Raw genomic sequence first — 27,462 nt, 5'->3', positions numbered from 1 at the left:
CACGTGTTGGCACCCACTGGAGCTGCTCATACAAGAATTTGCCAAGGAACTGTTGCTGTGCCAAGGTTTCTTATCTGCTTTTAAGGAGATACACCCCAAAAAAGCCCTCACCAGCAGGAGCCAAGAGCATCCATGGCTCTGTTCTTATGGTGCACAGGGAAGTGCAAGCTCAGCTTTGAGGCTGGGAAAGCTTGGAGCTGTCAGGTAGGAGAGACTCATAGCAAAATCTTAAAAAAAAAAAAAAAAAGAACAGGTTTTGATGAATATTTCATCACCCTGCCCAGTGCCCATCCCCAGCAGGAGCTCCCATGGCACCCAACACTTCGTGGTGTTCTGCAGCTCATTCCAAAACCATCATCCCTCCACCCCAGCAGCATCTTCTCCCAGAGAACGTTTAAAGAGATATTTCCACTGTGTTTTCTCTGGGAGTTCCACCTCTATTTGGGGGCTCTGTCACCTCTTCAAAAGCCCTCTGGAAAGCAAGTCTAAGAGAGAGTGTGAACTTTTTCCTGAAGCTCCCAACCAAGAAGTAAATCACAGGGCTGATGGTGCTGTTCAGGCAGGCGAAGGGGACAGAGGCATCAAAGACAAAAACTGAGAAATCCAACAGCCATAGCAAGAGCCAGTAACCAAAATCAGCAGTGAAGAACGGGAAGAAGAAGACAACCAAGAGGACCACAAGACAGAGCCTCCTTGGAGGGTATTGCCAGGACCAACACAAGATCCTGGCTAGCAGGGTTAGAGGTGAAAAGACCAGGGTGAGCATCGACAGGAGGTAGCTCAGGAGGAAGACAATGAGCAGTGTGGGGCAGAAGTAGAGGATGATGGTGAGGAGGAAGGAGAGGAGCCATAGCAAGGCACAGATGAGCACTGGCAAGATCCAGGAGCTGTGGCAGATGTGGTGGACTGGGGGGAGGATGGACAAAGAGGTCACAGTGCTGAAGGCTGCCAGGAGGTAGATGCTGGCGGTGAAAGCGAAGAGGATGGTGATGTTCAACAGGGTTGTCACATCCCGTGAGCCCAGCCTGTGACAAAGGCTCCCTGGGCTGTGAAATATCAGCAGGGCAAGAGTGACAGAGAGGAGGGAGGTGAAGTTGGCCAGGGCCAGGTTAAGGACGTAGATGGTGATGGGGTTCCTGTGGAAGCAGGAGCTGAGGAACCAGAGGACAGCCCCGTTCCCCACCAGCCCCCAGGGGCAGATGAGCAGTGTGATGGTGGCTTTGCTCCAGTGACCAACTTCACAGTCTGTCCCTTGGTAATCATAGTCCTCCTGTCTCAGCAGTCCTGGAGGCCAACTCCTGTCACATGCTGTCCCACCAAGCTGGCTCCAGCAAGCAGGAACAGCTGTTTCCAAGGCAGGGAACAATGTGCTCCTCACTAAACATCTGCTGCTTCTCCTTTCTCCTCACACAGCTGGAGGCAGGGGATGAAACAGAGACATGTCACCAACTCTGCTGTCATGAGGCTTTTCAGACCTCTGAAGCCATGCCCCAGCTCCCCCATGGAGGAGAACAGAGAGAAATGAAGGACAGGAGAGATGGAAGAACTGGTGTGGGTGTGAAACAGCTGCTACAAGGGCATGTACAGAGGTGGAGCAAAAGCTGGGGAGATGCCTCCTTCCTGCCTTTGGACAGGACAGTTCTGGAGGAGGGAAATACTGAGAGGAAAGATTGTCCTTGGAGATGTCAAGGAGCAAGAGGATTGGGGGGTGGTAGGGATTCTCAGGTTGATGTTTCTGCTGGGTTCCTTCAGTGGGACACTCGTTTCAGTATTCCCCTACCACCTCCTCCCACAACATTTATATTTATAGTTCTTATTATCCTCGAGATCACTATTCCCCAATCAGACTTATTGCACACTGACCAACAGGTTCACAGCCAATGAGGGGAGGTACTGATGAGGCTGGGGATTTCCAAAAAAAAAACAAAAAAAACAAACCAAACAACCAAAAAATCTGACCTTCTCTCTTCTCACACCCCAGAAAAGTTCCCTGGAGCAGATGGGCTCCAGACTCCTGCTCTCCAGCCACCCCCACCCCTCGGGGTTGGGATCTTCATGAGGTTTCCTGGAATTATCATTCAGAAAACTGGACCAAAGCCCACCTGGGTGTGCAGCCTCCAGCTCAGAGTCCTCCTCAGATCTTTTCACAAACTCTTTTCTCTTGGTGTTGGCCAAGCAGGTCACGTTCTCAAGCGTTCTTGCAAAGAGGGAACTGTTCCGTGGTGTTTGAGAGTCTCAGGGTTCTGGTTACCATCTATTCTTGGGTTTGTGCAGGAAATGGCTAAGAAAAGAGTCTAGGAAACCAGACCTATGGGAAAAGCAGATTGTCTCCACGTCAGGGTCCTCTTTCATTTCATTTTAAAGCAACCCTGATCCCAAAATATTTGTGACTTGGAACAACCTGAACTTTTCTCTCTTTCTTTAGGATCTTGAGTTGCAAGTTTGAGGTTGCTCCAAAACTTGTATTTCTGATTGGGATCGAGGCTTGACGCTTGGATACCACAGCTTCATGGTGACACTTGACCTTCAAAGACACAGTTCCCAAGAGCAGTTGGTACTATGTGCATCAAGGAGCTCCCTGGATAGGAAGATCATAGAAATATATCATATAATCATATATCATATATATATATATAATATATAAATAATATATCATAGAAAATGAATAGTTTAGGTTGGATGGGATCCCACCCACCATGGGATGGGTGTTGTAGCCCCATCTGATGGTTGCTTCAGGAGCTTCCTGATTGCAAACCCGCTGTTGTGTGGAGCATGAAATTATTATTTCCCTTCTTCTCTGCTTCTTCTGCTCCTGGCTGCAACGTTCCTGAGATGTGCCACGGCTCCCAGCTGTGTGAATGTCCCCTCTTTGCTGTCACACAGAAGCCACGAGGTCCCCATCAATGAAATGATGCTCAGTGCAGTGCCCGCTGGTGGTCACCTCCCTGCTGGTGGCCAAGAGCTGAGCTGGACATCTTCACCATCACATCTCCATGGTAGGAGGGAAGCAGGATGGTGGGACACAGTCAGATATCATATCCTGGGGGTGACACAGACTGTGGGACCTGCCCTTCTCTTTCACTGCTGGTGGGGCAGATGCTCCACCCCAACATCTCCCCCATGCTGAGGTTGCAGGATGGAGTTGGGGTCTTCTGCTTCTCCTCAAAATCCTCCTGATCTTGGCTGACATGAAACCCAGACTCTTCCAAATCCCTTCATAAAGAAAATTTCTTTAAATTACATCAAAATGATATTTAAATGAGCATTAATCTCCTCCATCCATCTCTTCAGCATCTCCCAAGCCCCCCAGGTCCTTCAGCCACCAACTGATTTTCAGAGCATCCTCAGCTTTTTGGGCTGAGTTTCCCCCTGGCTGGAAAACAATGTGAAATATTTGTGGAGTGTTAAATGTTGCTAATGGGAGAAATAATAAATGTGGGTAAATAATGACTGCTGCTGATCAGGGAGAGGAAATCAGAAGCTGGAGGTGATAAATAATAAAGTAGGGGGTGGCAGATCAGAAGGACTAAATTAGTGAATAAATAGTAAATTATAAACCATAAATAACTATTAATAAGAAATAAATAGCAGACAAACAATAGATAAATTAAGCTATCCAGAAATAATAATGACAGCTGACACCCAACTGGGGGGTGTTGAGCTGAGGGATGGGGGTCCTGATGGGCTTCCACACCTGGGGACACCCAGCACAGTGACAACAGTGACTGAGCACTTGGTTCTGTCACCTGGCAGCCACTTAGGTGTCACCATCTGTGATTCTTCCTCAGGTTGGCAGCTGAGAACTCCCACTGATGTGGTGGCAGCAGACAGAGGGACAAAGGTGACAAGGTCCCTCACACTGAGGTCCCTCAAGGCACCTTTTGGCACCGCTTCACATGGTTGAGTTTCTTCTCTCAATGGCAAAAATGGGCAGAAAGGGGCAATAGTAGAAAGGAGCTGACATTTTGTAATTAAACCTGGATTTTTGCTCTCTCCAGAGTCACCTGGTCACCCACAACCCTTCCGTCCCAGGTCCACTACGGAGGAGACTTGATCATCCTCTCTCTGGGAGGCTGTGATTTGCTTTGGATCCCTCTTTTAGGCCATGAAAATCCCAGGGTAAAAAAAAACAAAACAAAAAACAAGCAGAAAGTGGAGCTGGAGATGGTTTTTTACCATCTCTGCCATATCCAGGGCCAGCTGGATGGAACTGACTCCAAACTACAGGAACATCTGTGTGCTTCTGAGGAGCACCAGCACCACCAGCACCACCAGCACCATCAGCATCATCAACACTACCACCAGCATCACCAGCACCATCACCAGCATCAGTACTACCAGCACCACCAGTGCCACCACCAGCACCACCAGCATCAGGGTCTGCTCCTGGAAAAGCAACACCAAAGCTGCTGAGGTTCAGGAAGAAAAGAATGGCAGAACCCTTCCAGGAGAGGGCAGGCAGCCAGGGAATGGGGTTGTTATCCAGGGAGGAATGTTTCTAATCAGGAGGCAACGAGGAGCCATTCACAACATTCTGCTTGCAGAGCTTCTGGCAGAACTCACTTCCTTTGTGGGGGGAAAAAAACCCCAAGAATATAAATAAACCCAAGGAGTGGAAGCTCTGACGTAGCCAGGGTTACAAAACCATCCCTGACTCCCCCACAACTGCAGAGGAGAGCTGGTGGGACCACAGTGAGGACCTCCTGGTGACCAGGGAGTCTTTCTTCTCCATGTAATGATCCTGGGAGGATCAGCTTGAGGTTGGGGATCCGAAGGGAGTGGAAGATGCCAGGACTCAGACACTGATCTGGCCAAGCCCAGCTGGAAGGAGAGCCCTTGCCTGCTGCTTCACCAAAGTTAACAGTTAAGTGCAATGTTCTCCTTCACCTTCCTCTCCTCCAGCAGCTACGTTCCTCTCACCCTCTCCTGGTGACCTGCAATGCTCAGCCCTGGTTGTCCTCTTCTTGCCACCTGCAGCTCCTGGTGAACCTCCCTCTCCCTCCTCTCCTTCTCCCTGTCCTACCCCACACTGTCCATCAACCTTCTCCTCAACATTTGCCCTCCAGTGATGCTGCATCCCCTGCCCTGGTGGTGGTTCCCTCCAGTGATGGGGGATGCCCTTCCCTGGTGGTGGATGCCCTCCATTGATGAGGGATGCCCTCCACTGGTGCCTTCCCAGCACAGGGTCATGGCAAGAAGCTCAGCTCCATCATCTCCAAGCCTCTAACTCCCTCTTCACTCTGACCACAGCCATCCCAGGAGCTGCCCAGCATCCATCCATGGAGCTGAACCACTCGTCCCCACCTCCTGCACCACCCACACTGACCCATGATGGGGACAAACCCTGCAGTATGGATGTCACCGACATGGCCTTAGATGGCACCACGATGCTCATTGGCCTCTTGGGGCTGGTGGGGAACGGGGCTGTCCTCTGGCTCCTTGGCTTCCACATCCACAGGAACCCCATCACCGTCTACATCCTCAACTTGGCCGTCTCTGACTTCACCTTCCTCCTCTTCGTGGTCACCTCCTCCCTCTTATACCTGCTGGAGAACTTCTCCTGCTCCACTCTCGTGCCTTTGGTCTACCTGAGGACACTTTTCCTGCTCTCCTTGTTCTCCTACAACATGGGGCTCTATCTCCTCACAGCCATCAGCATCGAGAGGTGTGTGTCCATCCTCTGCCCCAGCACCCACCACCCCCAGTGTTTGTCAGCCGTGGTGTGTGCCCTGCTCTGGGCTCTCTCCGTTGCTGTCATTGCTGCAGTGACTTCCCTGTGCCTGTTCCACGAGCACGAGCCCTGCAGGATGGCTCTCATCTCCATGTACCTCCTCAACTTCCTCATCTTTGCCCCACCCATGGTCATTTCCAGCACAATCTACTTCATTAAGGTCCTTTGCAGCTCCCAGCAGCACCAACCCAGGAGGCTCTACATCGCCATCTTCCTCTCCATCCTCTTCTTCCTCATCTTCGCTCTTCCCCTCAGCATCTGGAATTTCCTGCAGCAGTTCAGCTACTCCCTCGTGTCCTCCCAGGTGGTTTTCCTGCTCGCCAGCATCAACAGCAGCATCAACCCCTTCATCTACTTCTTGGTGGGGAGCTGCCGGAGGCACTGCTCCTTGATGTCCCTCCAGGTCACCTTCCAGAGGGTCTTTGAAGAGCCAGAGGACAACACAGCCTGCAGCAACACCACCACCATGGACACTCTGGCCCAAGCCTGTTGAGGTCTCTCCACTGCTCTGCTTGAGACCACCAGGAGAGCAGCTGAGGGTTTCCTTGAGCATCCAGCTCAATAAATATCTGCAGCATTTCCCCAAGTGTCCCTGTCTCATGGTGTCATGTTGTCCCCTGCAGAAGAGGATAGCAGGAGCATGACCAGGGGGAGGAATGCTGGATTCTCCTCCCCCCTCCAGCCCACCCCAGCTCTTAGGGCCCCATTTCCCCAAGGATAACGTGCCACGTTCCCAGAAATACCCTGCTTTTTGGGATGAGTGTTGCTTTTGGGCCATGGATGGAGAGGAGGTGGAACCTGTTAGATGCCCTAAACCCTCACCCCCTGTCCCACCTCTCCGAGCTGCCCTGGCTTTTGGGGGTGGGAGAGTTTCTCTTTCTTCATCAGTCCGGGAGGGTGCAGCAGCAAGAGGAGGGGGAGTCCCTGGTCCCCAGGACCGGGTGCCACGTCTGTTGTCCCCGTGGGCTCCACCAGGTGTCACTCACCTCCTTGTGGCAGTGCCAAGCTCAGGCAGGTGACAAAATCTCCCGTCAGAGCGGAGCGGGGATGGTATCGGAGGCAGCGGCAGTGGGTCGTGTGGTTCCGGACCAAAAGCCATCACCCCGAGCCTCAGTTTCCCCCAGCGCCATCGCGGAGGCGGGATAGGGGACATTGCCCACCCTTGAGGGACCCGCACTGACCCAGGGGACTTCTGGGGGTGGCGGTGCTGCTCCTGTCCCACACCTTCCCACCATCCCCACCGCATCCTTCCTCCTCCCGCCAGCCCCACCATGTCCCACACCTTCCCACCACTCCCACCAAGTCCCACAACTTCCCACCGTGTCCCGCCCCCCTATCCAGCCCCAAGACCGAGGGGTTTTTAGGCACTCTACCCCCCACACACCCCGATACCCCACTCCTCACACCCACCCCCCCATCACCAGAGAGGAACAAGAGGCGGCTGATGGAAGCAGAGGCGTTTATTGGGGCAGGAGGAGCCGGAGCGGGACCGGGACCAGGATCGGGAACTGGGAGGAACCGTGTGGGAGGGAGAAGGGATAGGAATTGGTATTAGGATGGGTTTGGGATGGGGTGTGGATGGGGATGGGATGGAGGTGAAGTGGGGATGAGGGTAGGATGGGGATGTTATAGAGGTCAGATGGGAATGGGATGAGTATGAGCATAGGATGAGGATAGAATGGGGTGGAGGTGGGATGGGATGAGGATGGGAATGGGATGGGTAAAGATGGGATGGGGCCAGGATGGAGTAAGGGATGGAATGCATCCCAACACACAGGTACAGCAAGGTGACCTTCAAGCCCACCCAGGAGTCAGGGTGGGCAGTGTGGCCAGTGTGACCACAGTGGCCACTTAGCTGGAGATGGTGGTGACCCCTGTCTCTTCAAAGACCCTCTGGAAGGCGACCTGGAGGGACACCAAGGAGCAGTGCCTCCGGCAGCTCCCCACCAAGAAGTAGATGAAGGGGTTGATGCTGCTGTTGATGCTGGCGAGCAGGAAAACCACCTGGGAGGACACGAGGGAGTAGCTGAACTGCTGCAGGAAATTCCAGATGCTGAGGGGAACCCCAAAGATGAGGAAGAAGAGGACGGTGAGGAAGATAACGATGTAGACCCTCTTGGGCTGACGTCTCGTGGAGCCACAAAGGACCTTAATGAACAGGATCACGTTGGAAATGACCATGGGTGGGGCAAAGATGAGGAAGTTGAGGAGGTACATGGAGATGAGAGCCATCCTGCAGGGCTCATGCTCGTGGAACAGGCACAGGGAAGTCACTGCAGCAATGACAGCCACGGAGAGAGCCCAGAGCAGGGCACACACCACGGCTGACAAACACTGGGGGCGGCGGCAGCGGTACCAGAGGGGGCAGAGGATGGACACACACCTCTCGATGCTGATGGCTGTGAGGAGATAGAGCCCCATGTTGTAGGAGAACAAGGAGAGCAGGAAAAGTGTCCTCAGGTAGACCAAAGGCACGAGAGTGGAGCAGGAGAAGTTCTCCAGCAGGTATAAGAGGGAGGAGGTGACCACGAAGAGGAGGAAGGTGAAGTCAGAGACGGCCAAGTTGAGGATGTAGACAGTGATGGGGTTCCTGTGGATGCGGAAGCCAAGGAGCCAGAGGACAGCCCCGTTCCCCACCAGCCCCAAGAGGCCAATGAGCATCGTGGTGCCATCTAAGGCCATGTCGGTGACATCCATACTGCAGGGTTTGTCCCCATCATCCATCTCTGGCAGGGGTGACGTGGGAGGTGGGGATGGCTGCCTCAGCTCCATGGTAGAAGGTGGGACCCGGTCTCCAGCTGTGGGCAGAGCAGAGGGGGAGTCAGTGGGACTCCAAAAGCAAGAAGGATGTGTCTGGAGATGGATCCTGGAGATGTGGCACAATATGACCGGGGGGTGATGAGAGGGTTGGGGAGGTGGCTCCTCTCCAGGGATGGGCTGGGGGGTGATGAGGTGGTGGAGGAGAGGTTGGAGGAGCTGCAGAGCCCCTGAAGAAGTGGTGAGGGGCTCCAGGAGACACAAGCAGTTCCCCGGGGTGGGCTGCATCCCAAGTCCTTACCTTTCCTGCACGTCCCAGCAGGGTGTGCTCCCTCTCTGCAGCTCTGCTCCCCACGATCTTCTCAGATGAGGAGAACCAGGGTCTCCACGTCCTCAGAAGACCCGAGCAGCCTGTCTCTCCTCCAAATCCAGCTGCTCTTGGGGGTGTTACTGCAAGATTGCAGGTCAGGCAGGGTGGGCAGATTCAGAGGCACAAGGCTGCGTCACTGAGCCTCTTCCCCCAATTTTCTCTTGAAAGGAATGTTTCTCAGGGAAAGGAAATGTTTTCCCTGAGACAATCCCCCAGAGGATGAAGCAGCTCCATCTTGCTGTGAAAGAATCTTGATGCTTTTAGGATTCACCCGGATATCTCATTAGACTGGTAATTACCACCTTCCTAATTGTTTTGTTTCACTCCAGTCTCCAGGTCCATCACCACCACCACCCCTGCCCTGACGCTGGCACCCTCAGAAGATGGTTCATTACTCTGTCCATTTGCTTTCCAGATTTCTGGCATGAGAATCCCAGCTGGGTCTCCTCCATCTTCCTTGTACATCAAGCCTGGGTGGGAATTTGGTGTTCAAAGCATCAGTTCAGACGTTCCCCAGCTGGTCTGTCACCTCCTGGATGGGCTGGTGCTCACCAAGAGAAGCCAGGGAAGGGGCTGGTGGTAGGAGAAGTGGGGATGAGCCCCACGGGGCTGAGAGGGACATCAAGGAATGACACCCATGGTCCCCCCTGTCCATCCTTAATCCAGAAGGACTCAGTGACCACTCTCAGAAGTGGCACTAGCTGGAAGGGAGGGAATCTTGGAGGCCTGGAGTTTGGGCACATGGCTTCTCCTTCCTTCCCAGAGCAGAAATGGCCACCCTCCCTGTACCCCACAGTCACTGTCCCCATCTCCCTGTGCTGCTGGGGAGACAGAGGAGGGAAAAGCACCCCCAGGTGCACCCACCTCAGGGCTGGGGGAGCCAGCAAAAAGGGCCACCACCCAGAAACGTCCCATTTCCCAAATCCCTCGTGTCTGAGCATCCTCTGAGCTCCAAGAGGGGGCTATGAGGGTCTCCATCTGCACCCTCAATCCATGGAGGTCCACAGCGAGGGTCACCATGGATAACATGGGGGGTGTTAAGGTGGGGGCCATGCATGGTTCTGTCTGGGTCCCCAGGAGCAGCACTGGGCATGTCCCCTGCCAGCCCCAGGAAAAGATCCTGGGCTGGGGGCTGCCCACAGCAGAAGGGTGCTGGGGACAGGGCTGGGCATGGAGTGGCACCCTGTGTGACACAGAGGTGGCCCTGGTGGGGGGCAGAGCTGTGAGTCACACACACACACCTGTGCCTCTCCCCACCCTGGACTTTGACTCCCGTGGATGCTGGAGCAATAAAACTCGGGTGGGGGGGGGAGGGAACTTGGGGAGGGCCCCCACCTGTAGCAGGCACTTGGTCAGGAGGCAACACGCGTGTGTTGGTATGCACGGTGTGTGTGTATTTGTGCACGATGTGTGTGTGCAGGAGGTAGCTGTGGGTGTGCAAGGGAGAGCTGTGCAAGCGTGTGTGAGCATATGCATGCGTGCAAGGGAACCAGTGTGGAGGTGTGCAAGGAGCTGGATGTGTGAGCAGGGGTGTGCAAGGAGCTGCATGTGTAGAATGGGGTCATGCGTCTGTATGTGTGTTTGTGTGTGTGTGTGTTTGTGTGTGTGTGTGTGTGTGTGTGTGTAGCTGCACGTGTGTGGGATGGAGTCGTGTGAGTGCAAAAAAAATCTGCATGTGTGGGATGAAGTCCCACGTGTGTGTGTGTGCAAAGGAACTCTGTGTATGGGGTGGAGTCATGTGTGTGTGTGTGTGTGTGTGTTTGTGTGTAAAGTCTCTGCATGCATGGGATGGGGTCATACGTGTGCGTGTGCACCAGGCAACTGTGGCTGTGTGGGACAGGCATGAGAGCACACGCAGGACTTATGATCAGCGTGTGACACAGGACAGGAGTATAAGGAAGGGTCCCGGCCGCCACCCAGCCACAGCCCCACGCGTGAGCAGGTCCTCATGTCCGGCGGGGCCACCCGTGAGCATCCCCCACAGCCTCAGCCCCACCGGCGCCGCGGGTGGGTGAGGCGGGCGGGTGGTGGCCGCACCCTGGACCGGGCGGGTGCCACCCGCCGCCCTGTCCCCGTCCCTGTCCCTGCCGAGCCCGGGCAGGCTCCGTGGCCACATGCAGGCGGAACGTGGGGGGCAGAACCCGGGACCCCCCAAGGCCGAGGTCAAGGTTGTCGTGGTGGGGGACGGGGGCTGCGGGAAGACGTCTCTGCTGGTGGCCTTCGCTAGAGGGGACTTCCCCAAGGTATTGGCCTCGTCCCCTCGGACCTCCCGGGGTTCCCTGGGACCTCAGCCCCGGTGGGACTCTGTCATGGGTGGGGGCAGGGGGGGGTGTTACCGTCCCGTCCCCCGTCCCCGTCCCCCCCCCAGGCGGAGCTGCTCCCGGGAGCGGAGGGCGAATGGTGCCGGAGGGGACACGGGATGTGCCGGAGGTGGCAGCAGCGCAGGGAGCTCTCGGGCAGGGGGTGACATAGCCGGGAACCTGGGGTGACCCCCTCGGTGGGCAGATAGGGAACCCTCCTTCACCTGGGGGTCAGGGGATGGGCAGTGGGGTCTTGGGAGGGCATCCGGGGGGCCTAGAGAGGGGGGACAGCCCGCAGAGACACTTCTGTCACCACCCCCCCACCCAGGGTATCCCACCTGCGTAAGGCTCGGTGTCCCCACGCCACCTGCCCCGGGGGGACACCACCATCTCCTACCCCCCTTTCTGTCCTTCCTCCCCCCTGTGTGTCCACCCTGTACCCCACCCTGCGCATACATCTCCGTGGGGGTGTCCACCTTCTCCTGCCCTTCCCCTTCCTTCCCCCTCCTTCCCGGGGGTCCTCCCCGTGCCCCATCCTGCTCACACCTCTCCATGGGGTCACCTCCACCGCTGTCCCCTCACCCCCGTGGCAGGTGGGTGCTGTCTCTCACCCCCTGCCCTGTCCTCTGCAAGGTCTATGTCCCCACCGTCTTCGAGAAGTACACAGCCACCCTCCAGATTGGCAGCAAGCCCGTGACAGTCCACCTCTGGGACACAGCAGGTGGGACAGGAGGGGACAGGGCTGGCAGTTGTGTCCCCCACCCCGTCCCCTCTCTCGGGATGTGGGTTTCGGGGTGTCCCACAGCCCTGGTGGGTTGTCCCCATGCAATGACCATGGGAGATGGGGGGTTCATGGACAGTTAATGGACAGCTGGTTAATGGAGGGTGTCCTCAGGCTGGAGGGGACACCCATTCCAGTAGGCAACTGGTTTATAATGGTCTTCTTCTTCTCTCGGCAGGACAGGAAGACTATGACAGGCTGCGCCCGCTGTCCTACTCGGACGCCAACGTCGTCCTCATTTGCTTTGATGTCACCAACCCCAACAGCTACGACAACATCGTCACGAAGGTAACCCCCGTGGGAGGTGGCACGGAGCTGGGGCTTCTGCCCGTCCCCTGTCCCTCAGGGTGACACCCGGGGGGGGACACAACACACACTACAGGGTGTTTTGTCCCCGCAGTGGTACCCGGAGGTGAACCACTTCTGCAAAGGTGTCCCGGTGCTGCTGGTGGGCTGCAAGACCGACCTGCGGCGGGACCCGGAGGTGCAGCAGAAGCTCCGGGAGGGACACCTGGAGCCCATCTCCCGCCAGCAGGCAAGTGTCACCCCGCCCGTGATGTCCGTGTCCCGTGGGAGGATCTGACCTCGCTGTCGCCCACAGGGAGAGGCCATGGCCCGGCAGGTCCACGCCGTGTCCTACCTGGAGTGCTCGGCCAGGTACCAGGAGAACATCAGGGACATCTTCGCGGAGGCCTGCGCTGTCGCGCTCAGCGCCGCACGCCGGACCCAGCGCAGGAAGAGACCCCCGAGGGGCTGCGTGCTCTGCTGAGACCCCCGCCCCGGGGACTCCGGTGTGTGTCCCGTGTCCCCCCCCGCTGCCACCGCTGCCACCGCTGCCACCGCCGCCACCGCTGCCACCGCTGCCAGGCTCCTCCTGTCCCCCCCCCAGAGAAACTGTCCCCGAGCCATGGACATGTCCCCCGCATGGGACACAGGGGCTGAGCATCCCGGGGGGGCTGGCAGCAGAGGATGGACTTTGGGGGGTGGGGGGATGGATGTCCCCATGGCGCTGGCAGGCCAGCGAGGGAGGGGACAGACGGGGACACCGCGGCCATTAAAGCGTGACACTCGTTAGGGTGACACTCGTTAGTGTGACACTCGTTAGGGTGACACTCAGTGTGACACTGTCCATCTGGAGGGGGGGACAGGGCTGCCGGGAGACAGGCCTGCTGCTGGGGGGCACGGGGGTGTACACGTGTGTGTACACGTGTGTGTACACGCGTGATGCATGGGTATAGGTGTGTGCACACGTGTACATACATGTGCTGCACATGGATAGGTGTGTTTGTGTGTGTATAGGTGTGTTACACGAGTAAGGCATGTGTGTAGGTGTGTGCACCTGTGCTGTGTGTATGTAGGTGTGTGTGTATAGGTGTGTATAGGTGTGTGTAGGTGTGTGTGTAGGTGTGTATACGTGTGTGTAGGTGTGTATATGTGTGTGTAGGTGTGTATAGGTGTGTGTAGATGTGTATACGTGTGTGTAGGTGTGTATAGGTGTGTGTAGGTGTGTATAGGTGTGTGTAGGTGTGTAGGTGTGTGTGTAGGTGTGTGTAGGTGTGTATGTGTGTGTATACGTGTGTGTAGGTGTGTGTAGGTGTGCATATGTGTGTATACATGTGTTTAGGTGTACATACATGTGTGCTGCATGTGCACACGTGTCTGCTGCAGGGTACAGATGTGCTGCATGTGCTTAGACATGTATGTGTCCTGTGTGTATGAGTGTGCTCCGTGTGTGCTGGAGTATGTACATGTGTGTCTACATACATCCACTGCACATGTGTGTAGTGGTGAACTCACATGTATGTAGGGATGAACACACATGTATGTAGGGATGAACATGTGTAGGGATGAATACACATGTATGTAGTGTCACACACACATATATGTAGGGATGCACACGTGTGTGTAGGGGTGCACACACATGTATAGGTAGGGCTGTACACACACTATGCAGGGGTGCACACAAGTGTATGTAGGGGTGAGCAAACATGTGTGCAGGGGTGCACACATGTATGTAAGGATGTACACATGTATGTAGGATTGCACACACACATGTAGGGATGCACACAGACATATGTAGGGATGCACACACGTGTGTAAGGGTGCACACACATGTATATGTAGGGATGCACACACACGTATGTAGGGATGCACACACACGTGTGTAAGGGTGCACACACACAAGTGTAAGGGTGCACACACACGAATGTAGGGCTGCACACACACACGTATGTAGGGATGCACACACACACGTGTGTAAGGGTGCACACACACACGTATGTAGGGATGCACACACATATGTAGGGGTGCACACAAGACATACGTAGGGATGCACACACACGTGTGTAAGGGTGCACACACACACGTATGTAGGGGTGCACACACACACACGTGTGCAAGGGTGCACACACACGTACGCGGTCCCGCACAAGCGTGTGACCCCGAAGGGCACAGTCGGGGGCGTGTCCACGCGGAGGGGGCGTGTCCACGCGGAGGGGGCGTGTCCATGCGCGGGAGGGGGGGGGGGCGCGGCCAATCCCCATCCCGCGCATGCGCGCCGTGTCCCTCTCGCCCGGGGCGGGGGGGGTTGCGGGTGCGCGGGGCGGGGGGGCGGGGGGGCGCGCGTTGCGCACGCGCGCAGCGGGCGGCGGGGGAGGCGGCGGGGGGGGTCAGGGGAGGTTGCGGGCGGCGCCTGCGCAGTGCGGCGGCCGAGTCAGTGTGTATGTGAGACTCTGACGGGTTCAAAATGGCGGCGGCGGCTCCTGTGTGAGGAGGGGAACCGCGTCCCGGCCGGGGGGGGGGGGAGGAGGAGGAGGAGGAGGGAGGTGTGCGGGGGGGCGGCGGCGGAGGAGGCGGAGGAGGAGGAAGCGGCGGCGGCGGGGCCGGGAGGGCACGGCGAAGCCAAGGGCACGGCACAACGGGGTGTGGGCTGCGGGGGTCCGGCGGCGAGCCGGCAGCCCGGCGGCGGGGGGTGCGGTGGGGCGCGGTGGTGGTAGCGGCGGGGGGACGCGGCGCCGGGCCGGGGAGCCGGGCCCGCCGGAGCGGGCAGCGGCCCGGGGCGGGCGGCGGGGCTGTCAGTGCCCGCTGCCGGCGGTGGGAGCGCCGGGGGCGGCGGGGTTGGGGGGGGGGGCGGCGGCGGGGCCGAGGGGGCGCGGGGCGTTGGGGCCGGCGGGCCGGGCCCGGGCCCGGGGCGCGATCGCTCCTTGACCCGGGGGTTCCTCCTCCGTCTCTTCTGTTTCTCCCCGTCTCGGCGCTAGAAGAGGACAAAGGCGCAGGAGGGACCTGGTGAGCCACTCGCTGGGGGCGGTGGGGGGGGGTTGGGGGTCCCTACTCGCCGCCCCCGAAGTTTCCGCCGGTGCCCGGAGAAGGGCCCGGGCGGTGGAGCCGCTGCCCCGGCTTGGGGTGCGGGGGACGGGGGGGTGGGTTACGGGCGGGTCTCCCTTTCCCTTACGGCCCCCGGGAGGCCGGGCCCGGGAAGTTGGTGGTTAGGGGGCGGCGGGGCGGGCGGCTCCCGGGGCCGAAGGGTGCCCGCTGACAGCTCCCCGGGGACTGACGTCCCGGCCCAGGGCTTCCCCCACCGCCGCTTTGTTCGGGCCGGGACTGGCTCCCTCCTGCCCCGGGGAACGGGGAGGAGAGGGGGGGGGTGAGGCCGCGGCGGCGGGGCCGGGCCGGGGCCTCTGTCGCGGGGGTGGGATGGGGCTGGGGGCCGGGCTGGGCTTGGGGACTTCGGGGGGTCGTGGGGGGTTAGAGGGCTCCCTGTGTTGTGGGCGCGGGTGTTCCGAGAGGTTTGGTTGTGTTGTAGTTGGGGTGTTCGAGGAGAGTTGAGCAAGTGTACGGTGAAAAACTGAGCTGGGGAGGTCGGTCCCGAGCGGTGCGGGGAAGGAAGGAGGGAGGGGGGGGGGAGATGCTCGGTGGGACCTGAAGGGCTCCGCTGTCAAACCGGGCGGGGAGGGTCGGGGATCAGCAGGATGGAACAAGTTCTCTCCGGGCTGTGGTAGCGGTTCTGTAGCACTACACGGAGTGGTAGATCTCTTCCCCGAAGGCCTGGCATAGGCATGGGGATTAAGAGCTGTGATATACCTGGGCTTCGGGTCCTTAAAAAAAAAAAAAAACACAACAAAACAACCGAAAAACAAACAACCCCCCCCCAAAAAAAAACATAAGAAAACAAACAAAAGCGACAACAACAAACTTTAGGTGGCATCTGATGCCTTGGGGGGTTTCCCGTGTTACTGTGTGGTGTCACAAGGTGGCAGGTTTTGAGACCTGAGCTTGTAGGTCCCTCTGTAGATAAGAGTTAGTCCCCTGCCTGCAGCCCTGCTCTATGCAGGAGAGATCCCCTCCTCCTGCTCCTGGGGGTTATTCCCCACCTGTGTGGTGGAGACACCACGGGACACCCAGGGGATGGGACACCCAGGGGATGGCAGTCGTGTTGTTCAGAGGAGTTGTTGCTTCTTGAATGGGATCTTTTGTACTCTGGGGAACTGGTTTTCTCCCCAAAAAGTGTTGTGACAGCAGCTTGCCTGCTCCCAGTGCCAGGTTGGGCCAACTGAGCTGCTGGTGAGAGTGCAGATCTGGGACCTGCAGCTCATGTCGTGTTACAGAGCAGCTGGTAAAGTCACTTACCCTGGGTCATGCCTAAAGTTAGAATGGGAGCCTTAAAAGTTGAGGTGGGCTCACCCGCTGCCCTCACTGAGCCCCAGCACGGTGGTCTGGGTTCTTCCTCAAAAGGAGTGAAGAAATGAGGGGTGTAGGGGTCTCCTGTTGGTGTGCCCTGCTTCACTGTTTCCTTCTGACTTCAAAGGAGGAAGAGGAGGAAGACAGCAGCCCTGGAGTGTCCTTCTCACTCTCTTCAGAAGAGTCGGAGATGGAGCCTGAGGAAGAAAGGATCCGTTACAGCCAAAGACTGGTCAGTATTGGCCCTTACCAATCCAGTTCTGTTCTTGGCTCTGTTGCAACTGAAGAAAGAAGAGGTTTGTACTGGCAGGAGGTTTAAACAACCCAAAGTGGTGTGGTGGAGCACTGCCACCTGCCCAGAAGTTTTAGCTCGGCTGGCAGAGGGTCAGATGGCATCATGGGGTCCTGTTTGTGTCCCAGAGTTTGCCCTCATGAAGGGCACTTGGCTACTGAACTCTGGGAGAGGAGAAGGTTGGAGGTTGAGTCTGGATTTAGGTACTTTACAAAGGTCTGGATAGAAATCTGAAATGAGTGTGAATGTAGTTTCTGGCACAGCAGGTTTTCTCCATGTGTCTGTAACAAGCAGAGAAGCTGAAATAATGTGTGTTACCAGTATGTTGGCCTGGACTTGATTTGAGTGTGCTGTGAAATCTGAGAAAACCAGCTTCAGCTTCAAGCTTGAATTTGCTTGTGCACGCATGCATGTGTCTTCTCCTGGTGGTTTTCTGGTTTTTTTTTCATTGGTTGGTTTTGGTTTTTTTTGGAGGGAGATGTTCCAAAAGTCAGGTCCTAGTTAGGGCCTGGCAGGAGCTCTTGCTTACCTGATGTTTGTGCTGCAGAAAGCTGAAGGTCTGAGAGTTGGGCTATAACTGCAAGAGTTGATTTTATATTCCCAGAGGTCTAGGGAAGGAGAGGAAACTTCTGTGTCTCCTGTAGGGTGGTTTCAGAGTGTTTTGAGGCAATGGTAAACTCACTGAGAAAGCTGAGGGTCAGCCCTGTGACAGGGCAGTACGTGTACCCTCACCTTCAAGGTGCTTCCTATAAAGGTAAATCCTTATCCTTTAATACTCTGCAATCATTTGGTGCAAAGCAACATGGTACTTGGCATTATCTTTGCCCTTAACAGCAAGAACTTCTTGTTGCTCTTTATTGCTGCTGGCTGCTCTTGTTTCTGGGTGCCTGGCCCCCAAAAAGGTGCTGGGGACTTGGAGCCCGCTTGCACCTAGGAGCAGAAATCCTCTTGTGAGGGTGGAAATGGTGATCTCAGCACTGAACCCTGGGGAGAGGAGGGTATTCCATAGGCTGAGGTTTGTCTGAACACCTGGTTTGCTGGAGGTGTGCTCCTTTTCTGGTGCTGTTTGATGTCTGTTGCATGTTTACTTTTTGCTGGAGGATTTGGTGACAGGCATCTGTATGTTTGTAGTCAGCCACCTTCAGGAAGCTGAAGTGACTCTGATTTGAAGTGGGTTTTTCATCTTTTCTCTTATTTGAGGGGATGTTTACAAGAAATACCCAACTATAATAGACCTGTGGGCCCTCCAAGATGAGTTGTTTTGCTCAAGTGCTTTGGTGATGCTGCCAAAATCAGCAATCCCACCTCTTCCCTCATCCCCACCCGCTTTCTCCCACAGCTGTGTGGCTCAAGGTGCTGCTTTGGCTGAGGAGTGACCATTTCTATGACCAACCATCAGGATGGCTTCAGTTTTGGGGCAGAAAACTTCTGGCAAAACAACTGTTTTGACCAGAAGTAAGCCAAAATAGCTGGATAAAGACCCAGCAGGTGAAGGAGACCAGCAGGCAGGAACTTCCCAGTTTCAAAACACCTATCATCTCAGAAATAAAAATGGTTGGGAAGAGTTGCTGGCCTGGTGTAGGTGGCCTGAGGATGAGGCTCTCCTGGGCTCCTCTGACCTCCTGTGCATGTTGTCTTTGCTGGCCTGCAGCTGAGAGGAGAAAGCATCACCCTGGTGTGGTAGGTGAGGAGTTCATGCCTCCTGCTTTGCTTTTCCTGGGAATTCCCATCTCTTTCTGCTCTCTGGCTGCATCAGTGAGGCTCCCTTGTCAAGGAACCTTTAAAAGATTAATTTTTAAATTATTTTTTAATCCAAGATGCACGCTTTGAAATGTGGGGAGCTGTTCTCTTAGCCAGTGTTCCTGGCCCTTGAAGAACAAGGGAATTATCTGGGAAAGCAAAAGTGCTGAGTGTGACTTATTTGAATATCCTACATATGCCTTGGTCTTGGGAGTTGGTTTTGAATAGCCCTGCATTAAAAGTTTTTGGTAGGAAAACAGGTAGTTGGTGGTACAGCACGTTTCTGCTGCTGTAAAACTGCATTTCTTGTCTGTGACTGGGGCTCAGTGTGGGTGTGAAAGCAAAATAATAAATATATTTTTAAATATTCAAGTGTGGTAGCAGTCCTACCAGCCAAACAGCCTTGGCCAGAATAGTTTATAGTGGTGAAAGGGCTGAATTCTTTGGGTGGGCAAGTAGCATCATTTGATGGGACTGATGGCAAGAGAAGCTTGCAGTCTGGGGTGCCAACAGCATCGTCTGGTGTCACCCCAACCTTAAACCCATCTTCCATCAGGATGTGGAGGAAGTCTTGAGCGTGTTGTGTTCTTTTCTTTGGTGAGCAATGCCTTCCTCTAGTGCAACAACAAAAAAATCTGATCTGTGTTTGGTTTCTGACTGGATTTGTCAGTACTGCTGAGAGAGCTGGGGTTTGAGGAGGAATTCACCTCTGCCTCAGATGTAGTCACACTCCTACAGGAATTCCCTGCCAGTTCTCCCCCCCAGGTGTGATCATGGCTCTTGCATTGGGTAGGTCACACCACTTGGACCATGCTGGTTCCTGGCTCAGGCTCTGCCTCCATGATTCCCAAGGTTTTGAAGACCTGGGTGAGTTGGTCTGGTGGCAGGGCTGTCACTGGGGTCATCCTGCACCCACCTGAAACAAACTTTGGAAGAAGCTGTTTCCTGGTGAGCTCTGGGAGGCATCCTGGGGATGATGCAGTGAGGAGAGTGGAATGGCAGTGAGGGAAGGAATATCCATGTTCCTCACCCTGAGTTTCATCTGGGCCTCCCTGCACTGTGAGTAGAGTAGGGTGGGACTTGTTAGGAACTGTGGAGTAGTTTCCTACTCAGTGAGTATACCCTGAGCAGTGCTGTGAGGTTGGTTTGAGGTGGCTTGTGAGCTGGTGATGGGCATTTCACAGACCCCTAATGGAGGAGCTGAAATGCTCTGTTGTGTCCTGGCACCAGCAATGCCAAGGGCCCTCTTGGAGACTTGGAAGTCTTCTGGCTGTCACTGGGTGGTTGTGTCAGCTTGTGTCCACCATGAGGAGGACACTGGCACTTGGAGCTTGAACTTCTTAAAGGCAGGAGCAGCAACATGAGCAGCTAGGGACTAAAAGCTCTGAAGGAAAATAAGTTTGGTCAGGCTGGTGCTGTTGGGCTCAGTTACTGCCTGGTTCAGCCTGTCTCAGAGTGTGTTGTCAGCTTTGTGTCACCTCAACAGTCACCAGGATCTCCATGAGTTGATCTGAGAGTTTAAGGAGAAATTGTTGCATGTGTGTGACTTACTTTTTGATAGGAGTAGATAGATGTCAGGGAAGGAAATCCTGGTGGTGCCCAGGGTGCTCCAGTAAATCTCTGGAAGCCACAGCAGAAGGAGCTGTTGGACACAAAACTCTTCTAAAGATGTGCTGGGGCTGAGGTGAGCTGCTCTGTCCCACCCCCACAGCTCGGGGTGCTCTGCTGAGGAAAAATTGCTCTCTTACTCCATTCTCTGGTGTACACAAAGCCACTTTACCCACCCAGATCCCTGTGAGTCTGTGGAGCTGCCAAGGGTTCCTCAGCAGGAGGCAGAGTCTGGTTCTGGGTGCTGGATGAGGGTGGAAACCTCACCTTCCATTTGCTCTGGGGTTAATTCTGCCAAGCCTTCTCTGCCAACTCCAACCAGCCAACCTCCCTGAATTCCAAATTGGAATTAGCACATCACACTTTCACTTTTCCCATAAACTTTCAGTCAGGGTGAGGAGCACTGGGATCACTTCAAAAGGGTTTGGGGAAGTGTGTTGGGACCCTAAGGCCAAAAACCCTGCCTCTTCTGGTCTCCCTGCTGCTGTGGAGTCAGCAGTCTTTATCTCAGGGTGTGGTTCCAAGTTAGGGTTGTTGGTGTGGCAGAGCTGGTTGAAGAGGTTCTCTCCCTCCCTCCTTCCCTCTGTTAGAGCCCCAGGAGCTGATGCCTTTGGGCTGAATGCAGCTGCAGGGGATTTGTGGAGCAGGAAAATTAGGAGGGAGGGGATGGGCACATCTTATCCAAATTGTCTGTGCTGGGCCAGCAAGCTGGCTGCCCCAGCAGCAAACCAGAGGAGACTGGAGAGGTGGCTGGCTGAGATGGGGAGACAGGGTGGAGTAGGAACCTCTAAAACTGGCTCTGCTGCTGGAGACAACCTGGAGTGGAGCCTCACCCTCCCCTGGGGGGGTGGCACAGCTCCTGCTGGAGGACCCTGAGTGACCATCCCTGGCTGGGTGCCTTGGCACCCTTGGGTGGGTTGGTGGAGATTGTGACACCTGTGAAGGGAGATGGGCTTCTGGAGGAGGAGAGCCACCCACTGATAAGTGCTGAGGGTGTTGGAGCCTACAGGAGGGGAGACTGGAGTCCAGAGAGCTGAAATGCTGTCTCTCCCATTGCTTGGGGCAGTCTCTGCCCTGCCTCAGCACTGCCCTGCCCTGCCCTCTGGTCAGATCCTTACCCAGAATTTGAGAGGAGGCCCCTGCCTGTCCCTACCAGCCAAAAGCTGAGGCCTCTCCTGTGAAGAGGAGTTGACAAACCTGTCCTTACACGTTGGTGTCCACACTATCCCCTGGGTGAGAGTTTACACTGCTTGTACAGCATGTGGAGTCATCAGCTGAGGGATGAAGTTTGGTAATGTGGAGGAGAAGGTTTGTGTAGGGTGGCACCAGATGTGAGCTGCCTGTGGGATGGCAGAGCTTGACTGCTGGGTGTCCAGAGTCACAGCTCCTCTGATCTTGGACTTCAGAAGTTGTTTGTATTGGTGGTACCAAACCTGCCCTGCAGGATGGGCTGATGTCAACTGCAGGGGACACAACCCATGGGGCTGGGAAGATCCCTGTGTGTTGGGATCCACACGTGACAGACTCCTGACAAACTTCCATCCCTTGTCCTCCCACCACCAGGAGGATGGATGGGTTCAGAGCTGGAAGAGAGGGCTGTGGGCTGGCAGGGCACTGCTCATGCCCTGTGTTGGTCAAGCAGCCACCCCTGCTCTCTCTTGAAGGGCTCCCACCCTCCCAGCACTGGGATGCAATGGGTAATTCCTTCCCATCAGGTTCAGCCTAACTTCTTGTCCCTGCTTCTTGTGGTGCTGCTTGCCCTGGCACATCCTCAGAGCTTGGTGTGCCTGAGAGAGCAATCCTGCTGGATCCTGGCTGCTCTCCTTCACCTGGGACTCATCTGTGTGTGCTGGGGTGAGAAGCTGGGTGCTTGTACATGAAATTTAACAGGGGTGATGCTTTCCCCTGCCAGGTGATGTTCCCTCCTGCTGCTTCAGAGGTTTGTCTGCTTGTGAAACCCCAGCTGGCCAAATGTCCCTCACCTGCTGGACACACCTCAGTTTCCTAGTCTAGACAGGACCAGCAGAGTAGGGTAATTAATCTCTGCCTCATGCCTCTGCCTGAAGACACTACAAATGAGTCATTCCAAATGACCCAGGTGTTATAATTGAGCTCTAAATAATTTAGGGACTGTTCAGATTTGGTCTGGGCAGCTCCTGGGTGGAAGCTAGCAGCAACTGAAGGTTATCCTCAGCTTTAGAAATCCCTGGGAGTGTTTAGCATCCTGAAAGATGCAAGAGTGTGCTGGTCCCTGGGTGAAGACATCCCTGACACCAGCTGGATGATGTTCTGTGTCAGCAGAGAGGAACACCCAGGGCCACTGGCTGGGTTTGGGGGAGAAATATCCCATGTGGGGGAAGTGGTGGAGAAACAAGGGGTCCACCAACACTTATCCTCTGAAAATGAATAGAGGGAAGCAAGGATTTGTTCTTCAGAGTTAGGTGTCTGGTGGTGCTGCTGCTGATGGGAGAGTGTTGCTGGTTCCAGAGGAGGGTGGGTGAGTTCTGGAAAGCTGAATTTGCTGCTAGAGTTGACTTTTACTGCTTCACAAAGATTCTTACACAGTGCCTGACCTGCTTTCATTTGGGTTGAAGAGGTGAAAAGCAAGTGGAAGAGGTAGGAGGTGAGGAGGAATGTGGCTCACCACACTGAATTCCTGTGTGGTGTCAGCTTTTGGGGGCTGTAGGGAACTTTGGTTTGCTTTTCCCTTTCCACAATGGTCTCAACTCCCCGTGCTGCCCACCTTCAGGTAGCTACAGATCTCCCTTTGCAGGGACACTGCTGCCTTTGGATTTTTGAGGGCTGGGGAGTAGTTGAGGGCATGTTCCTACTACAGCCTCTTGGGTCCTGTCAGTGCTGCAGCTCTAGGAGCAAATGCTCTGCCACCTCTGTTACATCTTGGGAGAGTCAGGAAACACTCTGTGCCATCCTGGTGTCCTCCACCCAGGTGAAGGCAGCCTGCATGCTAATGATTGGACCCCACTGCCTGATTTTTTCTTGTCCTTGCTCATCCCACGGGGCAGTCACAGGCTCCAGGATAGTGCAAGGAGGAGTGTGAGCTGCTGTAGGCCCTTGATGCTTGAAGAGTTCTTCTTACACAGCCTGGAGCTCTGTTTGGAGAGATCAGAAAGGATGTGATGAACTTGAAGTTTTCTGTTTGCTGACCCTCCCTGTGTTTACCTCTTTTCCTCAGGAAGCAGGTGAGGAAGATGCAGAGCTCTGGGCAGGTGTTGCTGGAACTTGAGGTGGTTCAAAGAAACCCAGTGACAAAGGATGTCTGGGAATCTGTGATGGGGGAGAGGAGTCAGATCTGTCTGACAGGGCTTTGTGCTCTGCTCTTTTTTCTCTGGGTCCATGTTTGTGCATCACTGTTGCTGTAGAAACAGTATTGGTGGTAACCAGCATGAGCTGGCTGTCCAGGGACTCTGAATCCCTGTGGAAGTCCCAGGAACTCAAACCAGAAGAAGTTTTGGGCTTGGACCTGTTTGGAGTTGCAGGGTGGGAAGCAGAGATAGGTGGGGTTATGCTTGGGCAGCAGCCTGATGGGGAACAGAATCATCTTCTCTTAGTCCTAATAGAGTTTGGGAGAAGTCACTTGATAAAAAGGTGACAAGAGAAGGATCAGGATGTTGATCTAGAACTGTTACCTAGAGAAGCAGATCCCAGGCAGTTAAAGGATGGTCCTTTTTGATGTTGCCTCTTCCCTTGCTTTAATTTTTCCTGAGGCAGCCATGAAATTCTGGAGAGAGAAGAGAGAAGTGGTGCTGCAGGTGCTGCAGAATTTGGAAAGAGAGCAAAGTGAGTGCTGGAGGTACAACCAGAAGGTGTCAGAGCAACAAAAAGCCTGTATTTAAAATAATAAATTAAAAAAAAGAGGCTGACCTGTGCTGTTCAGTCCAAGAGTGCCCTGTTTCCCTCTTGCTTTCCTGTGTGCCCCTGGCTCTCAGGAGCTCAAATCTCAGGATGAGGCAGCTGGAAGTGGGAAGGACTGGCAGTGTGTGCTCCTCCAGCAGTGTCCCTGAGTATTTCCACACATCACTGAACTCCTGAGCCCCTCTGCCCCATCTGGAGTAAGGAAAGGGCTGAGCAAAGGGAGAGAGTGTGTGCAGGGATGGTGTAACACTGCAGAGCACAGAGGAAATAGCTGGATGGTTTTACCTGCTTTCCATGTTCCTCTCAATGGTCCAAGGGAGTTTTCCTTCTTCCTGAGCATCCCAGGGCCTGTAGCCTGTTGCTGTTCTCTTTAAAGAACAGTAGGAATTGCAGTGCAAACCCCAAAGCTACCTGTGCTTTTGCTGACCAAGTACTCCTGTGCTCCTGTTGTGTCATGGGACAGAAGTGACAAGAGGTTTCTGCAGAGCTGGGTTGGAACACTGGGAAATTCAGAAGCTTTTTCCCTGCTGAGAGATCTGAGCTCACCCTCTGAATTCCCAGCATGTTGAGGACAGAGAGGTGCTCTGCCTGTCCCAGCAAGGAGTGAGGTTGTGTAGAGCTGATCTGCTGAGCTTAAATCTGTCCCTAACTGCAGGTGACCCCATCTGTCCCTTGTGCCAGCTCTGCTGGGTCTCTGTCTGGTGGTCTGTGTGGGCTCAGCAGCCTGGAGGTAAATGATCCACTCTTTCCCAAGTGGGAAAGTGAGTTAGGTGGACATGATTTTCAAGCCTGCCTTTTTGAGGATGTTTGGTCTACTTTGTTCCACTTTGAGGAGATGCTCTGTTGCTGTCCTGTCTAAAGCAAAAGGAGGAGCAGAGCTACCTGAGCATCTGCTGGGAGCACCCTGGCAGGGGAAGGGCTCTACACAGCAGCTTTTTCCTTGGATTTCTTCTGGTTTGGAAGGAGTGAGAAGTAATTACAGGAGTTTGCTCAGTCTGCTTGAGAAATAAGAAGGCTGAAGAGCAAGGAGTGTTTCTTGACACAGCCTCTGTGGCTCAGTGTTCAGTCCTGAAAGGGTGGAGCAGTGGAGGGTTTGGTCCTTCATGAGCTTTCTCAAACTCTGAGAAAATCCAGGCAGGGTTTGTCTAGCTACAGCTGGGGTGGGTATGGATGCTTTGAGGGTCAGTAGTACCCTATAAGTTAGGTGTGACAGTGGCTGTGTGTGAAACGGGTTGCAGGTGACCAGAATGAGAAGCCATCTCCTTTCCCAGGAAAGTTTCTTTACTGGGGGTGCTGCCAGGCTTGCCCATCTGTGTCCTGATCTCCCATGTTCCTGTCTCATGGTTTTGTTGCTGTGGCTGGGTCAGTCTGATGGAGTTTTCCTTGGCCCCATTTCCCTCCCCATCTCCTTCTTTCAGCCTTGCTCCAATTCCCCAATTACTCCTCGTGCACCTCCAGTGTCATCACCCAAAAGTGCAAACCAAAGCATTCTCCCTGCCAGCCCTGCTCGTGAGAGGAATCCTTCCTGGAGCTGTCAGGCTTGGAAGCTCTCCAGCTCTGTATAGATTCCTCTTCACTCCTCAGCCTGGTGCTTGGAGTCTGTCTTGGTCCAGGAATGTGTGACCTGGGACACAGCAGTTTTGCTCCCCAGGTTTTGAGGGACAGGAGATGGTTAATTTGAATTCTTGGGTTCCTCTTGTGAAAGCAGGCAACAGAAGAGTTAGTTTAATATCTCCATCTTGTCCAGCTGGTCATCCTGGGTGGATAGGACATGCAGGGCTGCTAAAATTAGCCCCTTGCCACCTTGTCCTGGTGTCAGGCTGGGCTCCAGGCTTGCACTGGGACAGATATGGCCTGGACAGACAGCCTGGCCTGGATCTCTTGCTTGGGGGACTGTGTCCTGTTCTCATATCCTGCTCAAAAGCTTCCTTCTAGCTGGGGGAGCAAGGAGCCCAGGGCCACTTTATTGATCATTTCCAGGGCACTGGCAAAGCAAACAGCTTTGCAGAGCCAGAATATTGACAGGATGAGATGGGGCCCATCTCTAGGACCCATTGTACCCCAAGGGTGCTGGGAGGTGGTGTGGTTTAGCTATTGCTTTCCATGCTTGTGAGGGAGAGGAGGAGAAACTGAAGTGATGGGAAGGGAGGGGGCACAGAGGACAAGAAGCTGGCAGAGAAAACCACAAGTAATGTGTTTGTGTGGACTAGAACTTGGAGCCTAGACCCTGAGGTGGGAGTTGCAGGCTTGGAGGAGAGGAATATGGAAAGGAAAAGCTCCTGTGCTTAAGAAGTGACCCAGCAGGCTGCTGATGGGATGTCATCATCTTTGTGACTTGGTCTTCACACTGGGTCTGAAAATACCTCCTCAGTTCTGGCGTTGGCACCTGCTCTGCCCTGGGTTTGCCTTGCTCCTTCCCTGCTTGTCCAACCCTTGCTCCTTCCCTGCTTGTCCAACCCTTGCTCCTTCCCTGCTTGTCCAACCCTTGCTCCTTCCCTGCTTGTCCAACCCTGCTCCTTCCCTGCTTGTCCAACCCTTGCTCCTTCCCTGCTTGTCCACCCTTGCTCCTTCCCTGCTTGTCCAACCCTTGCTCCTTCCCTGCTTGTCCAACCCTTGCTCCTTCCCTGCTTGTCCACCCTTGCTCCTTCCCTGCTTGTCCAACCCTTGCTCCTTCCCTGCTTGTCCACCCTTGCTCCTTCCCTGCTTGTCCAACCCTGCTCCTTCCCTGCTTGTCCAACCCTGCTCCTTCCCTGCTTGTCCAACCCTGCTCCTTCCCTGCTTGTCCAACCCTGCTCCTTCCCTGCTTGTCCAACCCTGCTCCTTCCCTGCTTGTCCAACCCTTGCTCCTTCCCTGCTTGTCCAACCCTTGCTCCTTCCCTGCTTGTCCAACCCTGCTCCTTCCATGCTTATCCAACCTCCCTACACGTTGCTTTTCCATCTCCTTGCCAGGGATTTTCATTGCCTTGTTCCTCCCCAGACCCACAGGACCCTTTCCCACTGGTATAAAAGACCCCATGGAATTTGTGGGGTTGGTAACTGGCAGTGGTGTCTTCCAGACCAAATCCTGGACACTTCTGTTTGCTGCAGGTCCTCACTCAAGATCAAAGCCCCAGTCAACAAGTTTGGATGCTGAAGGTTTGGACCTACCTAGACAAGAGCCAAAGTTGTTCAACTTCTCACATATTTTACAGCAAATTCTTAAACTGTGGAGGGTTGAGCTTGTCACCAGTTTGGATGCATTTCAGCAAAGTAAACCAGGGAGGGGTGGATAGGAGGCATCTGGTGTGGAAGGTGAGAGATGGGTGGGAGCTCCCCTGGTAGGACTCTGCTCTA

At 54.9% G+C, this 27,462-nt stretch overlaps 5 protein-coding genes across 5 annotated transcripts in view; 3 read left to right on the top strand and 2 right to left on the bottom strand.

Moving 5' to 3' along the window:
- Positions 1 to 394: 394 nt before the first annotated feature.
- LOC103536116 (mas-related G-protein coupled receptor member A1) lies at positions 395 to 4,374 on the bottom strand. Its single transcript, XM_030451521.1, has 3 exons — positions 4,226 to 4,374; positions 2,103 to 2,212; positions 395 to 1,401 (listed from the first exon to the last, which is right to left on the bottom strand). The coding sequence occupies exons 1-3, from the start codon at positions 4,372 to 4,374 to the stop codon at positions 395 to 397; spliced, it is 1,266 nt and encodes a 421-aa protein (XP_030307381.1).
- A 285-nt stretch (positions 4,375 to 4,659) lies between these two features.
- LOC103536117 (mas-related G-protein coupled receptor member H) lies at positions 4,660 to 6,303 on the top strand. The gene is made up of 2 exons (XM_008502244.2): positions 4,660 to 4,863; positions 5,251 to 6,303. The coding sequence occupies exon 2, from the start codon at positions 5,280 to 5,282 to the stop codon at positions 6,222 to 6,224; it is 945 nt and encodes a 314-aa protein (XP_008500466.2). The 5' UTR covers positions 4,660 to 4,863; positions 5,251 to 5,279; the 3' UTR covers positions 6,225 to 6,303.
- Positions 6,304 to 7,547: 1,244 nt separating this feature from the next.
- On the bottom strand, positions 7,548 to 8,518 carry LOC103536109 (mas-related G-protein coupled receptor member H). The gene has a single exon (XM_008502237.2). The coding sequence runs from the start codon at positions 8,501 to 8,503 to the stop codon at positions 7,583 to 7,585; it is 921 nt and encodes a 306-aa protein (XP_008500459.2). The 5' UTR covers positions 8,504 to 8,518; the 3' UTR covers positions 7,548 to 7,582.
- A 2,454-nt stretch (positions 8,519 to 10,972) lies between these two features.
- On the top strand, positions 10,973 to 12,708 carry LOC103536110 (rho-related GTP-binding protein RhoF). Its single transcript, XM_008502238.2, has 5 exons — positions 10,973 to 11,101; positions 11,792 to 11,879; positions 12,118 to 12,227; positions 12,340 to 12,474; positions 12,541 to 12,708. The coding sequence occupies exons 1-5, from the start codon at positions 10,973 to 10,975 to the stop codon at positions 12,706 to 12,708; spliced, it is 630 nt and encodes a 209-aa protein (XP_008500460.1).
- Positions 12,709 to 14,645: 1,937 nt separating this feature from the next.
- The window catches only part of LOC103536118 (lysine-specific demethylase 2A), a gene marked incomplete at its 3' end in the record, with an annotated part of 37,584 nt that continues 24,767 nt past the window's right edge, over positions 14,646 to 27,462 (top strand). Inside the window, exons 1-3 of the mRNA XM_030451520.1 lie at positions 14,646 to 14,705; positions 15,197 to 15,224; positions 16,744 to 16,848. Coding sequence (XP_030307380.1) covers positions 14,686 to 14,705; positions 15,197 to 15,224; positions 16,744 to 16,848 — 153 coding nt within the window. The remainder of the gene's footprint in view (positions 14,706 to 15,196; positions 15,225 to 16,743; positions 16,849 to 27,462) is intronic.

The sequence above is a fragment of the Calypte anna genome, chromosome 5, assembly GCF_003957555.1.
Source record: "Calypte anna isolate BGI_N300 chromosome 5, bCalAnn1_v1.p, whole genome shotgun sequence".
NCBI lineage: Eukaryota > Metazoa > Chordata > Aves > Apodiformes > Trochilidae > Calypte > Calypte anna.
Note: the sequence above shows the minus strand (reverse complement) of the source record. Positions and strands in the feature narration are given on the sequence as shown.

Coding starts and splice junctions, on each gene's coding strand:
- LOC103536109 (XM_008502237.2), bottom strand. CDS start 8,503: ATGGAGCTGAGGCAGCCATCCCCACCTCCCACGTCACCCCTGCCAGAG.
- LOC103536117 (XM_008502244.2), top strand. CDS start 5,280: ATGGAGCTGAACCACTCGTCCCCACCTCCTGCACCACCCACACTGACC.
- LOC103536116 (XM_030451521.1), bottom strand. CDS start 4,374: ATGCTGGTGGTGCTGGTGGTGGCACTGGTGGTGCTGGTAGTACTGATG. Junction 2,213..4,225: donor AGAAGCACACAGATGTTCCT/GTAGTTTGGAGT, acceptor ACCACGGAACAG/TTCCCTCTTTGCAAGAACGC. Junction 1,402..2,102: donor GCTGGAGGCTGCACACCCAG/GTGGGCTTTGGT, acceptor CTGTGTGAGGAG/AAAGGAGAAGCAGCAGATGT.
- LOC103536110 (XM_008502238.2), top strand. CDS start 10,973: ATGCAGGCGGAACGTGGGGGGCAGAACCCGGGACCCCCCAAGGCCGAG. Junction 12,228..12,339: donor ACGACAACATCGTCACGAAG/GTAACCCCCGTG, acceptor TTGTCCCCGCAG/TGGTACCCGGAGGTGAACCA. Junction 12,475..12,540: donor AGCCCATCTCCCGCCAGCAG/GCAAGTGTCACC, acceptor TGTCGCCCACAG/GGAGAGGCCATGGCCCGGCA.